The sequence below is a fragment of the Stegostoma tigrinum genome, chromosome 3 (genome assembly GCF_030684315.1).
Source record: "Stegostoma tigrinum isolate sSteTig4 chromosome 3, sSteTig4.hap1, whole genome shotgun sequence".
NCBI lineage: Eukaryota > Metazoa > Chordata > Chondrichthyes > Orectolobiformes > Stegostomatidae > Stegostoma > Stegostoma tigrinum.
In genome coordinates this window covers 84,459,199-84,472,629 of record NC_081356.1, presented here as the reverse complement: position 1 = coordinate 84,472,629, position 13,431 = coordinate 84,459,199, and the positions used below count along the sequence as shown (strand labels likewise).

At 37.8% G+C, this 13,431-nt stretch overlaps 1 protein-coding gene across 2 annotated transcripts in view; it reads right to left on the bottom strand.

Moving 5' to 3' along the window:
- LOC125451337 (solute carrier organic anion transporter family member 4C1-like) overlaps nt 1–13,431 on the bottom strand; it is a 124,853-nt gene that overhangs the window by 68,360 nt on the left and 43,062 nt on the right. For both annotated transcript variants that reach the window (XM_048528357.2, XM_059644723.1), the window contains 2 exons: nt 11,569–11,763; nt 2,913–3,009 (listed from right to left, as the gene is read on the bottom strand). In XM_048528357.2, the coding sequence (XP_048384314.2) occupies nt 2,913–3,009; nt 11,569–11,763 (292 nt within the window). The remainder of the gene's footprint in view (nt 1–2,912; nt 3,010–11,568; nt 11,764–13,431) is intronic.

The following is a 13,431-nucleotide window of genomic DNA, read 5'->3' as shown; positions in this document are numbered from 1 at the left end:
ATAACACAAATGCCTCAGTGTACTGTAGCAGATGAGACACCCCACTTTGGCAAGGACCTCACAATCAGAGGACATCTGCCAACATCATCCCAGGCTAAAGAACATAAGGATCACTGATCTGTGTCTATGATTAATGGAATTGTCACCACCTTGATGCAATCATCTGCCGTATTTTGAGAATTCTGCAAAGGGCTCTCTTTTCTTGTAATCAATGTGGTGCATCAAAATTCAAGGGAATTGTTATTTTGACAGCAGCAGCAATAGAGAAAGGCCACAAATGCAATTTAAATTAATCTCCCCAACAAGTATTTCACAGAGGGATGTCACTGACTTCCTGGAGAAACCTAGTCTGGGAAGGTTCTAATGTTCTGACAGCTGAAGGTAGGCCACCCTTATCCAGATAGAGTTCAGGCAAATATAGCATTTTCTCCCTATTTTTGCCAACCTGCTGTTGTGGCCTGTGTTCTATTGGCTTATGTGCAGCAACCGGACCCTCACCTGCTGGGCTACATGCTACAAACATCCCTGGACAGCTGCTCTCCACTGTCTCCTTTTCCTTTTCTCCTTCTTTTCTTCACAGTGGAGGAACAGCTTCTTCCAGAAACCATAGACCTGATGAGGGGCCAAGAGCTCCAATTGAAATACAGGAGTCATTAAACTTTACTATGTCTCTATACAGAGACACCCCACTCTTCCTTCTCAGGCTGAAAGCATCACTTCATTTATTCAAAAATAAAAACAGACATTAAGATGCCACTTTCACCAATAGATTCCATGGCTGAATGTGCAACAGTTTAACCACCGTGATGATTTAACCACCTCTTCTTACCTGATGAGACTCACTTCCAATATTTTCCTTAACAAAAACTTTAGTGATAAACCTAAAATTAGTCAGTTAGTAGTTAACAAGCTCCAGTGATCTTTAGTTTAATAAAAAACAGGTACAATCCCAAATCCAGCATCCACACACCATCTGTGTTGTAGGAGAGTGGAATCGCGACATCAAACTGCTGACCTAACATCATCTGCCAAATTTTACCCAAGAGTGCAGAGGACATTGCATCCGATTTGCTGGTGTAAAATCATCCCTTTGGAGTTAGTGTTGTAATAGGAGGAGCCAATCCAGCCTGTTGATTTTATGCTGGCTGTCTTTGAAATAATCTAGTTAATCCGACTTCTCCTGCTATCCCTGTAGCCTTGCAGGTTAATTTCATTCAAATGCTCATCCAACTCCAATTTGAAATCATGGATTGATATCACTATCGCCATTTGGCAAATTCAAGGTTATTATGCTCATTATATAAGAGAGTTCCTCCTCACATCCCCTTACACCTCTTGCCCAAAACCTTGAAATCCTAGTCCTTGTGCTATCAGCCAATGAGAACAATTGTTCTTTGTCTACCTTATCCAAACCTGTTGAAATCCTACACGCCTTCGAAAAGTTTCCACTCAATCTCCTCTGCTTTGAGAAGAGCAATCCCAGTTTTTTCAATCTAATGTTGTTACAAAATCTCTCCATTCTCATACCATTGTAGTCAATCTTCTCTGCACACTCTTAATGACTCTCGTATCCTTTCTTAAGTCTGGTTTCCACAAATCAACAACGATATAAGAATTGGCGCCGTACTTGAGTTTTATAAACACTATATATCTTCGTTGTTTTTGTACTCACGGTTTCTATTTATGAAACATAAGATCCTATGTATTTTGCTAATCATCTTCCAAATATTTCCTGCCACCTTCAAAATTGATAACATGCATGCGCAGATCCCTTTATTCCCACACATTTCCCATACATCCTTCAGGGCTGCACCAACACTTCATATTGCTTTGGCCAACAGGCATCACCTCACCCTTCTTGATAGTACATTTTATCTGAGCTGATGAGTGAAAGACAAAAAGCTTTGACAAAATAGATCTTTTTCAGAAATGCACAATCAATATCTAATTAACAAATTACCAGCAATATATTTTTAAATGCATGCATATATTCACTTTATACATCAAATTGAATGTATGTAAAACATGAAGATTAAAGATAAATTCTGCTGAACTGACTCAATCAACTAATAATGAAAATCAGGAACAAAAACAGAAGTTGCTGGATAAGCTCACCAGGTCTGGCAGCATCTGCAAAGAAAAATCAGTCAACGTTTTGGGTCCGGTGACCTTTCGTCAGAACTCAGAATAATAAAATCACATTACTTACATAAAAAATGCATAACATATAATATTTTATATAACCTGTATCAGCTATCAGTATAACAAATAAATGATATTAATTATACAACAAAAATATGCTTCCCTCCTGCTTGTGTCAGCACCAAGCTCCAACCCAGTTTTGCTTGAGGTCAGGTTATATGCATGAGCCAATTTTGAAAGCAGGAAGGGTTATAAATTAAGATTATTATTAAAAGAATACATGTTTGAGGACACATAACAAATGGAAGAGATGCAGAAATGGAGATTAAAAGAAAGCAAAAACAACAGATGAAAGGAACCGAAAAAGAAATGCAGAGATAATAACAAGAGAAATTCATGTGTGAGAGAGACATGAAGAAAGAAGGATAAATTTTTAACTTTGTCATCCCTAAACAGTTGAAAACTCTAGCCAAGGCAAAGCAAAAGGTGGACATGATAAAATAGAAGACAACAAGAGGAAGACAATGGATTCAAGAGTGGGAGACAAGTAGAGGCTTCATTATGGTGCACAGTGAAATGGAAATTTTTTTTTGCTAAATATCACAAAAAAAAATTCACTTCAAAAGAGCTCCTGTAAGAATACCTGTAACAATATCACATGAAATGGTTTGGCTGCAGATTTATCTTATTAAGCACGAACCTGTCAACCTTCTGATTATCAGCAATTAAGCAGAGAACATAAAAATCCAAGAAAATAAAAATCCACTTACTTGGAAATTCTATTGACATCAATGTAAATGTCCAGCAACTGACCACCTAAGATATATCCAAATGCAGGGCCCAGAACTGACATACCCGTTCCAATGCCTGTAGATTGTGACAGAAAGTATGTTTTATTATAAAGTTATAAACACAATAATAATTTGAAAATACCTAATTTTGTTGAGATTTCAATTGCACCACCACTATTAACTGTGTCTTCAATTGCTTGGGCCATATGCTCTAGAATTTGTTTCCCAAGGCCCTCTGTTCATTATTGTACTCTACTGCTGTTCGACACACCTTGAAAATTTCTAGAAATCTGCCCTATGTGGTTCCATATTTGATAAGCTTCTATGAACCATCATAACCTTTTATAATGTTAAAGGCGCTATAAAAAGGCAAATTGTTATTATAGTTAGAAGCATGAAGAGAACAACTTGTCAGAGTACAGCCAGACACACTATGTGAACTTGAGAATTTTCTGAGTAAGGAAACTTTTAAGTGTTCATCTTTTTCTAAGATCTGATCTAGCATATGTAGCTGTTAACTACAATTTCCTTTCAGTCACATTAGTTAATTAGGTTGCTAGTTTGAACTAGATTTTTCTAGCCAGCAATATCGATGGATGGCAGTTGAATTTCGGCTAGAATAAATACAGGTGTTACTAAGCATACCAAGTCACTAAGTAGAAAGAGAACAGCTCGTCACTGAGTGTAACAACACATTCTGTATGAACTTGGGAATTCGAGTGAATAACAAAATTTGATGCATAAAGGGTGGAGGTCCAATCTAAACAGCAGGCAGATTGAAACTGAAAAGATTCAGTAACGATAAGAAATAACAAGTGAGTAACTGCTGGGTATTACCTTTCACCTTAAAATTCTGAATAAGTTTAATAATATGAGTAAAGTGCGTTAAGTATTATAATGATCTAGTGGTAAAGGTTCTTAACAGCATAGGGTTTATGAGTATTAGTAAGACTTATGAACAACAGAAAAGATTGTACATAAATAAAGAAATGGCTGGATTTTCGAACCTTACACGTGGGCATCATGAGCAATGAGGGATTTGCAGGACCTGAATAGCCATCTGTGAAAAAGAGCAGCAACTTGAACTCTGACTTTGGTAGCGTGATTAAGAGCTGGTGTCACTATAGTAAATTTGTGATTGAAAGCTTTATTGATAGAATAACCCCTCAACTTGGGAGAATGCAGTTGAGAGAGAATGACTGACTAATGAAAAATCAGAGGAGGAGGCATCTAGTACAGAAAACCCTGAATGAATCCCATTCTCAAACCTACTGTGAAGAGTGGTTTTGATAGTAAGGCAAATAGACAGATGTTACTGCAGCTGCATGAATAAGTCAAAATGATTACTGTCTCTCTAGTACCAGGGTCAAGGTCTTCACTGAATAGCTACAGAGCACTCTGGGGGGAGGGGTAAATACTCAGCAGTTGTGGTCTACAGTGGCATGACCAACATATGGTTAATAACACATCCAGTCTATTAATCCTAATTCATCCAGTATTAAGCGCTATACTTTAGAGATGAGAAGGAATTGTCACTCTCAAAGGGTCATGAATCAATGGAATTCACTAGTTCAGAGTGCAGGGCATGTCTGAGTAAGTTTAAGGAGGAGACCCAAGGGCACAGCCACAGAGTGAAGGCATGGTCCTTTAGAACAGAGATGATGAGGATTTTTTTTCAAACAGTTAATCTGTAGAATTCATTGCCGCTGAAGTTGTGAAGGCCAAGTTATTACATGTATTTAAGACGGAGATAGATATGTTCTTGACTGATAAGTGGATCGTGGGTTCCAAGGAAAAGGCGGGAGAATGGGATTGAGAAACATACCAGTCATAATCGAATGGCAGAGCAGACAGCCTAATTCTGCTCCTATGTCCTATGGCCTACTCAGAAATGATGACCAAGAAATCAGAATCAAGAACATCCATTACTAAGTAAAAAGCTATACTTAAAACTGAGATTGATTTGATGAGATGCCTGATCCTGGACAAGTGCATTAATTTCAAAGCAAATTTCCAAAATGGTCCTCAGGGTTGATAAAACTATTGGTCACGTGTCACACTACCCCGTGAGATGTTGCTAACCAATTTGCTTACTCATACCAAGACAACTCCCTATCTGTATATTTCTGAACAAAGTTAAGCTGAAATAGAAAAGATGCATTAAAAAGGAGTAATTTCATCAGTTACCATACCAACAAGATGATGTTTGGGTCTGGTTATGATTCTAAATTCAAACATCTCCTTAGTAGCCTGCATGGGTTTAACTCAATTAAACAAAGCAGTGGATTACGAAAACAACCCAATGGGCTTATGGATGAAATTCCTTCAGGGTGATTCAGACAAATTGAGTGAGTTGGTAAATGCATGGTCGACGCAGTATTATGTGGATAAATGTGAACTTACATAAAATAGAATGGTTAAATATTAATGAAATAGTGGTAAATTAAAACATGATGATGTACAAAAGGACGTGGGTGTATTTGTACAGTGGTGAAGGCAAACATGCAACACAGTGAGCAGTTTGGAAGGCAGCTGGTAAGTTGGTCTAATTGTAAGAAGGCTTCTACAAGGATGTCTTGATGTTTTTAATGTCATTGCATCTGAAGTACTATGTGCAGTTTTAGTCTCCTTACCGAAGATGTACTTCTCATGGAGGAAATATAATGAAGGGTCCTCAGCTTGATTCTAAGAATGGCAAGTTTGTCAAATGAGGAGAGACTGGCTCTGGGCCTGTATTCACTGAAGTTTAGAAAAATGAGTGAGGATCGCATTGAAATGTATACAATTCTGATAGAGCTGGACAGACTACTTGCAAGTATGGTGAACCAGTGGAACTCTTTACCAAGTAACAGAGTGGAAGCCAAATCAGTGCAGATATTTAAGAAAGAAGTAAATGATTTCTGGACCCTAAAGGCATCAAGATGAAAGAAGGTGCCAGAATACGAACCAGAAAAAAATTTTGAAAAGATTAAACAAGTTTTAGAATTTTCAGAAATCTTAGCACTCTGTGAATTACTGATTAAAGTGTTGGCAAATGTATTGTCTGCAGGAGGCAGCATTGTTTCAACTACAGGAAGATGGCAAGTATAGATCAATTTTATTATGCATCTAGATTATTAACAGAGACAGAACAGCATTACATAATGATAGATAAAGAAGTTTTAACAGTCAAATGAGCGTGTGAAAAGATTTTTATTATGTTATCAGATTATAGTTCAAAATTGAAACTGACCATAAACCACTGGTCACTGCAGTGAACATGAAAGAAATTGCCAACGTGACACTCAGAATTCAACAGTTCAGATTATGAAGTATGGTTCAATTACCGAATACGTACAAGGCAAGTATCAAACCATAGCAAATGCACTCTCAAGGATACCATCAACTGGAAATGAACAGTTACTCAAGTGGATTGAAGCCTGCATATTCTCAATCACTCGGAACTTAATAACTGTTCAAAGAAAGTTGCAGGAGTTAACACATACCAGAAAAGCGATAAAGAATGTATTTGAGATTAAAAATATTGTCTGGATGAATGGCCAAACTATGTACCTAAACATCTAATATTATGTCAGTTCTTTAAACAGCACAACCACCTCACGGTTATTGATGACTTAATAATCTTCAAAAAGAGATTAATTTCAAGGACAGCACTTTGACTTTGCTTTCTTTCAAGACTTCAAATTTTTGGATAACTCACTGTATAGAAATTATTGTTAACTGCATTAAGTGTGCTGTAAATAGCCAAGAATAAAAATAATCGCACGTCTTCTTTTCTATCAAACGATGCAAGCATCAGGGCATGGATTTCTTTTCCATAAATGAAATTCTTTCTTATAGTTATTGACTGATATTCACAATGGATGGAATTTAAACATTTGCCTAGTATCGCCGCAAATATAGTTATCTAATTTATTAAAAGAATTTACTCCTTACTTAAGATTCCAGGCATTGTAGTGTCAGACAGTGGACTACAATTTGCAAATGAGCAATGCCAAAATTTTAGATGTAAATATGTTGTTTTTGCTACCAGGTCCCCTCATTATCCCTTCTTTATTATTTGTTCAAGGGAGTTTGGGCATCACTGGTTAGGCCAATGCCTGTCTTGAACATGGTTTTGAAAACCTCTATCAAATCTCCTCTCAGCCTTCTTCTTTGCAAAGAGAAGAGTCTCAACTTCTTCAATCTATCTTCATAATTGAAGTTTCTCATTGCTGGAATCATTCTTGTAAATTGCTTCGGCATTCTCTTCGATATATTTGCATCTTCCTTATAATGTGCCACCCACAACTGTACACAATATGCCAATTGAGGTCAAACAAGTGACTTGTGCAGGTTCATACTGCCTCTTTGTTCTTGTACTCTATGCCCTCATTAATGAAACCAAGAATACTGTATGTTGATGCAGCAAGTAATTTAGAAGACAAATAGACTTTAAAAATAGAAGTCTTGTTACAAGTGTACAGTGTTGGTGAAGCCACATCTGGTGTATTGTGTGCAGTTCTGGTCCCTTTATTTAAGAAAAGATATTTTGGCACTGGAGGCAGTTCGAAAGACATTCATTTGGCTGATTCCTGGAGTGAAAGGGTTGATTCATTGAGAATAGATTCAATTTTGATTCTGTTCATTGGAGAATGAGTGGTGATCTTGTTCAAATATACAAAGTTCTCAGGGGTTTAAGAGGATAAATGTTGAAGGTAGATAGCCTTTTGAAATATTAAAGAGTTCAGAGCTATTAGGAGTTGACTCAAAAGGGAAGATGAAGCCTGGGGCAGATCAGTCATGACTTTGTAGAATGGTGGGGCAGGCTTGAGGGTCTAAACAACCTACTCCTGCTGCTATTTTTTGTATACTAATGTTCCCATGCATCTGCTGTTCTTGTCCTTCATGGTGATAGAGGTTGCTAGTTTGGAAGGTGCAGTGAAAGAGCTTGGCAGTAGTGTATATTGTGGATGGTACACGCTGACTCCACTATAAATTGGTGGTTAAAGGATTGGATATTCAAGATGGTGGATTGGTGCCAATCAAGCAAATGGAGAAAGGGAAACAAATGGCTAAAGCTTCATGGAAGAAATACAAAGACCTCATACTTGCTTTTATATATCACTGCTCTTCACTACCAATGAATGATTTGTCAGACAGATAATAGTATTTTTGCATATTTAAATGTATAGTATATATAAATGGTTAACCATTGAAGAAATCTTCTTCTGTCTGATGTGAAACATCTGTAATTTCTTTAACTGCAATTACACTTGTCCTATACTTTGCAAACAATTTTTTTTGCCACTTGTTATTTTGGCTGTTAGAGGTGCCCATGGCTGAAGAGAAATGGTAGTTCAGGCAGTTGTTTACACAGTCAGAATTATGCCCTTCATACACATCGCAACCAGGTAAGATAATGAAGTGCTTAATTGAAATTTCAGTAGGAAAGAAATAAAAATTATTTAGTATTGTGTCAAAAATAAAGTTTGATCTCACTATAATCAAAGGCTTTTTAAGTAATTGCCATTACATTATATGCATACAGGAATATGAAATTATAAGAACTAACAAACTAAACTTGAGGAGCTGAGCTGAATTCCTTTAGACAAATGGCTGTAGGCAATAGAGAGAAGTTTCCATCCCATCAGCATGGGGGATTGAAGGACAAATGGTAGAAAAACCTAAAGCTGAATGAGGTACTATGAAGCGCATAAATAGATTACCAAAAACCAGAAAAGTTAGCATTGCAAGGGGCAATTGCAAAATATTATGTAGTAATTATGATGTCGGGAAAATAAACAAATGCAGCTTCACAAGATAACAAACAGCACTCACTCAGAATGATGCTGCTGGCAAATGTCTGGGGAGTGAAGGTGATAAGCGCTGATGTCAATTTTGCACGTAATCAGTGTAATGTGGAATGTATAAATATCCTGTACTTTATTGGGAGGGGGTTGAGTGATTTGCAGTCTGCCGTCAGTGACTTCTCCCAGGCTGCGTTGGTAAGGAACTCCGAATAAAGTTCAATACGTGCAGCTGAACACGGGGCGCAGACTCCTCTTTTCAATCTCTCTCCAGCAATTGTCGTTGCGAGCAGGGTACCACACCGGTTCACGACCGACTATGTGGGTCCTAATTGGGTGAGTACATTTAATATTACCAGTCTTTACAAACCCTACAGTTGGTCCCAGCTGTAAGTTGTGGTACTAAGATCACTAAGAAAGTTGTGCCGTGTGAGGCAGACAATGATTGGGCCCTAGTTCATCCCAGAGACAGTAAAGAGGCCCACAGTTGAACAGGGACAGTAAAATTGAGTAAAACCACTGGATACAGGAAAAAGCCTACAGCAGGACAGTGACCCTAGTTCACCCCGGGGATGGTAAAGAGCCCCACAGTGGATGGGGAGAGTGCAGTCTCCCAAAACACTACCCCAAAGCTAGTTAATGAGTCAGAAGCAGTGTCTAAGTAAAATGTTCAAGAAGTAAAAAGGAGAGGAGGAAGAGCAAGGGACAAATTCCTTAATACCTTGGCTGGAGAGCAGGATGCTGCCCTGCCACTTTAACAAGACCGAAACATTCCATGCCAACAGCCTGTTTAACCTCTTGTATCAGTGAACCATTCCTATTGGTCACAGTTGTATAATTTCTTTATCTACCTAGCTAACATATCACAATAGTAACTGTTTAATTGGCTTTATGTTTGGGAAGCTGTTAGAAGCAGCAGTCTTTAATTGCAGTTATCATGTCACTGATACATTCAAAAATGCAACTTGTTGATAGTTTAATGGAAAAATTAGGATCATCGGCACTGGGAGCTTAATTGGAAATTGTAGAAAAATGGGCAGGAAATTATAAACATGTCCTTGATCGACTTTTGAAAGAGCTTATGAAAGGAACAGCTGAATTAACCTGTCCATACTGTCCATTTGTGTCCGTTGTGCTTACAGTTGGATAAAGAAAATAAATGGCTGTGGAAATTGGTAAAAGGAGCAAGGTAAAAATGATTACCAGTATAAATGATTTAGATGTGAATATAGGAGGCAAGGCTACTGAGTTTGCTGATGACACCAAAATTGGTGCTGCAGTGGATAATGAAGAAGGTTATCTCAGAGCACTGGCCTGGAAGAGTACAAAAACACAGTTTAAATGTTATGGCACTGACACATAATCTATACAGAAACTGACTTTTGGTATTGGTGAGGAGGAGGTAAAAATTACAATTGGAGACAAAGAGGATGAAAAATACTGAAGAAATATGCAGAACATGGGTAAAAATGAAGAAAGAGCTGGAGAACTTTTAAATCCATGTGTAACTTGTTGCCAATTGAGCATGAGCCGATTTTAAACTCTGTAGTATATATAATCAGCTTGCTATTATTGAACATCATGTACACACTTCAAAAATAATAACTTTAAAGCATACTATTAAGCATTAATCATTAAAGGTTAGTTCACGTGACAATCAGCAGTTGAAACAAAGTGGAAAATTAGGCAGCAAAGTTTTCGAAAACAGGCATTGTGGCCTAGATCAGAACTGCAGGATTTAGGCCAGCTTGGCACCCAGGCCAAGGGCCTAAATGGAGTATTGTTGGAGTTGCCCATGGGTGAAGAGACGTGTTAATTGAGGCAGCAATTTTCGCAGCCAGAATCGTAGCCTTCATGCTTATGGCTACCAGACAAGATAATGAATTGTCTCATGGAAATCTTAGTGGGAAGGAGAAAACTTCTTATTTAGTAAAGTGTAAGAATAAAAGTCTGATCTCACCATAATCTAAGCTTTTTGAGTAATTGCCATTACATATTGTACAAATAGGCTTACCGAAATTATACGTGCAACTAATAAACTAACGTCAAGGAATTTAGCTAAATTTCTTTAGACAAGTGGCTGCAGATAGTAGAAAGAAGCCCCCATCCCATCAGCCGGTGAGATTGAAGGACAGATGGGTAGAAACACCAAGAACTGAATAACATATAAGAAAGGGTATAAACAGATAACCTCATGAAAGGACACCAGAAAACAGATAGCAAAGTAAAGGAACAATTGAAAAAACATTAACTAGTTATTGAGACATTGGGAAAATAGACAATCGCAGCTTCACAAAGTAATGAACAGCACCTACTCAGAATGATGCTGTTGGCAAATGTCTCGGGAGGGTCATAACTGTCAGAGGGGAGGTGGCAGGTGCTGATGTCAATGCTGCATGTAGTCATTGTAATGTGGAATATATAAATATCCAGTACTTTACTGAGGGGGCTGAAGGACGGGGAAGGAGTGTCTTGGAATCTGTTCCAAGTGACCTCTCCCAGGCTCTGTTGGTAACAAGGTCCATATAAAGATCAATTTGTGCAGCTGAACAAGGAACTCAGACTCCTCTTTAAAATCTCTCTCCAACATGGAAAAAAAATTCCTTTAACCAGAACAGAAACACCAATGCACCATCGTATTACTTGTGAATGTGATGATAAGTACCCCTTGCTGACCAGACTAAGACAAATCCATGTATCTACGCCTTGTCATTGAAAAATTTATATTAAGTACAATGTCAAAACTATTTTCCTATCAAATATTACAATTTTCTAAAAATCTAGTAACTTAGATAATAAAACTTTACACAATTTCACATAAAATGACAAACCATAGGTAAACATACCAATATAAAGGGAACTTTTTTCAGTAGAGACAGAGTCATCAATGTGGGCCGTTCCCAGTGTGTACAAAGGGGTTCCTCCCACCCCATGTAGCAGTTGACCCAGAAGAAACACAAATAGAAAATTGGAGGACTTAGATGCCGTGGAGGGGTCGCAAGTTAATCTGCTGGCATTACTGTGAAGGGTTGCACAAGTATCTGAAAGAAAAAGAAATAGTATAACTACCATAATAGCTTGAAAGCTCTGTATCTGGAGAAATTCCTTACCTGTCTAACCAATTTTTGTTTAGGGCCTGTCCATTCCAATACAAATGGTACTATATAATTAATATTGCCATTAGTTCTCACTTCACCCCATTAACTATGTACCTGTGGAACAATACCATGGTCAAGAAGTCAGCACAAATGAAACTTTAATCGTGGGGATAAGAACATAAGAAAGGAGGTCAATACTGGCCTAAATAAATCTTTCCTCTCAGGCTGCAGATGATTTGAAAAAAAATGCAAATAGTGATGAGGGCTTTTGTTATTCTTTCACACATTGTTGTTAAGTCTAGCATTGGTTGTCACCTTTAATTGCTTTTGTTAGCAGTTAAGAATTAGACACATTGTTTTGAGTAAGTAGTTGAATGCGGGCCACACCATGTAGGGATGATAGATCATAAAGGATCATTATGAACCAGACTGAATTTTCCAACAATTGATAATAGGTTAAAGGTCACCGTGACTGAGACACGCTTTCAATTCTAAGGTTTCTTTTCATTCAAGGTTTTAATTAACTAATTGATTTTAAATTTCACCAGCTATCATATGGGATTTAAACCAATGTTCCCAGCAACACTAAATAACTGAGCTTCCAAAGAATTCCAAAGAATCACACCTCTGAGTTAAAATGCTTTCTCCTCATCTTGCTCCCAAATAGCTTCTCCCTCATTTACCCAAAAACATAAGACTACTCAGAGTCCTGAGACAAAGCTGCCGGATGCCCCAGGTCACTTCCAACTGACTGAATATCACTGTGTCCACCCACTGCAGCTGGAAAGGAACAAACCCAAAATGGTGAAGCTCCTTGAGCAGCAGGCAGTTCAAGGCAGAAGTAGTGACAAAGACAATGTTATCCAGGCGCTGAGGGTGAAGAGTTTGAGGGATCAGTGGAAAATTACAGGTATGTACTGAGGGTACCACACAGGAGAAGGCAACGACTGGTAACTTTTGATAAAAGCATATCAATAACGTCAGTGTTCAAAGGAATTGCACATGCACTGACACGTATGTTGTGAGTCAAAGATGTGTGCATGCAGACACTAGGCTAATCACTTTAACCAGCTACAATTAATTTATGAACAAAGAATATCAAAGATTCCAGGAAGCAATCAGCACCACAGAGGACCTTCATTTCCATGAACAGAAGAAACTACAAATTACAAAAAGGATTAAAGGAGAGTTTTGAATCTAAAATCTTTCAGCTAATATTGCCATTATGCCACCTACTTCACCTTATATTTTGAATTATTATGATCAGTGTGATCTGTTATGCTATCTTGTTTGCATCTTTTGCCAAATTCCTTAACATCTGTAAATTGATTTTAAAAACATCATAAGAAGGTAATTGCTGTAGAAGATCGACTCATGGAAAAGAAAAAAGTGATACTGGCACAGATTTTCTATCCCAGGGCAGAAATAAGGGGTGGGGTGAAGGAATAAGATATAGGACTCAATCAAAGAATCTGCTTCCCCTTCGTCATGGTTTACATTGTTCAGAAACAAAACATTTTGGAAGATTTGGTTTGAACCTAGACATCAAGAGAACAAATCTGTAGGAACACAGCAAACTGAGTGTGGATTGACTGCGAGCATTTGTTGGGT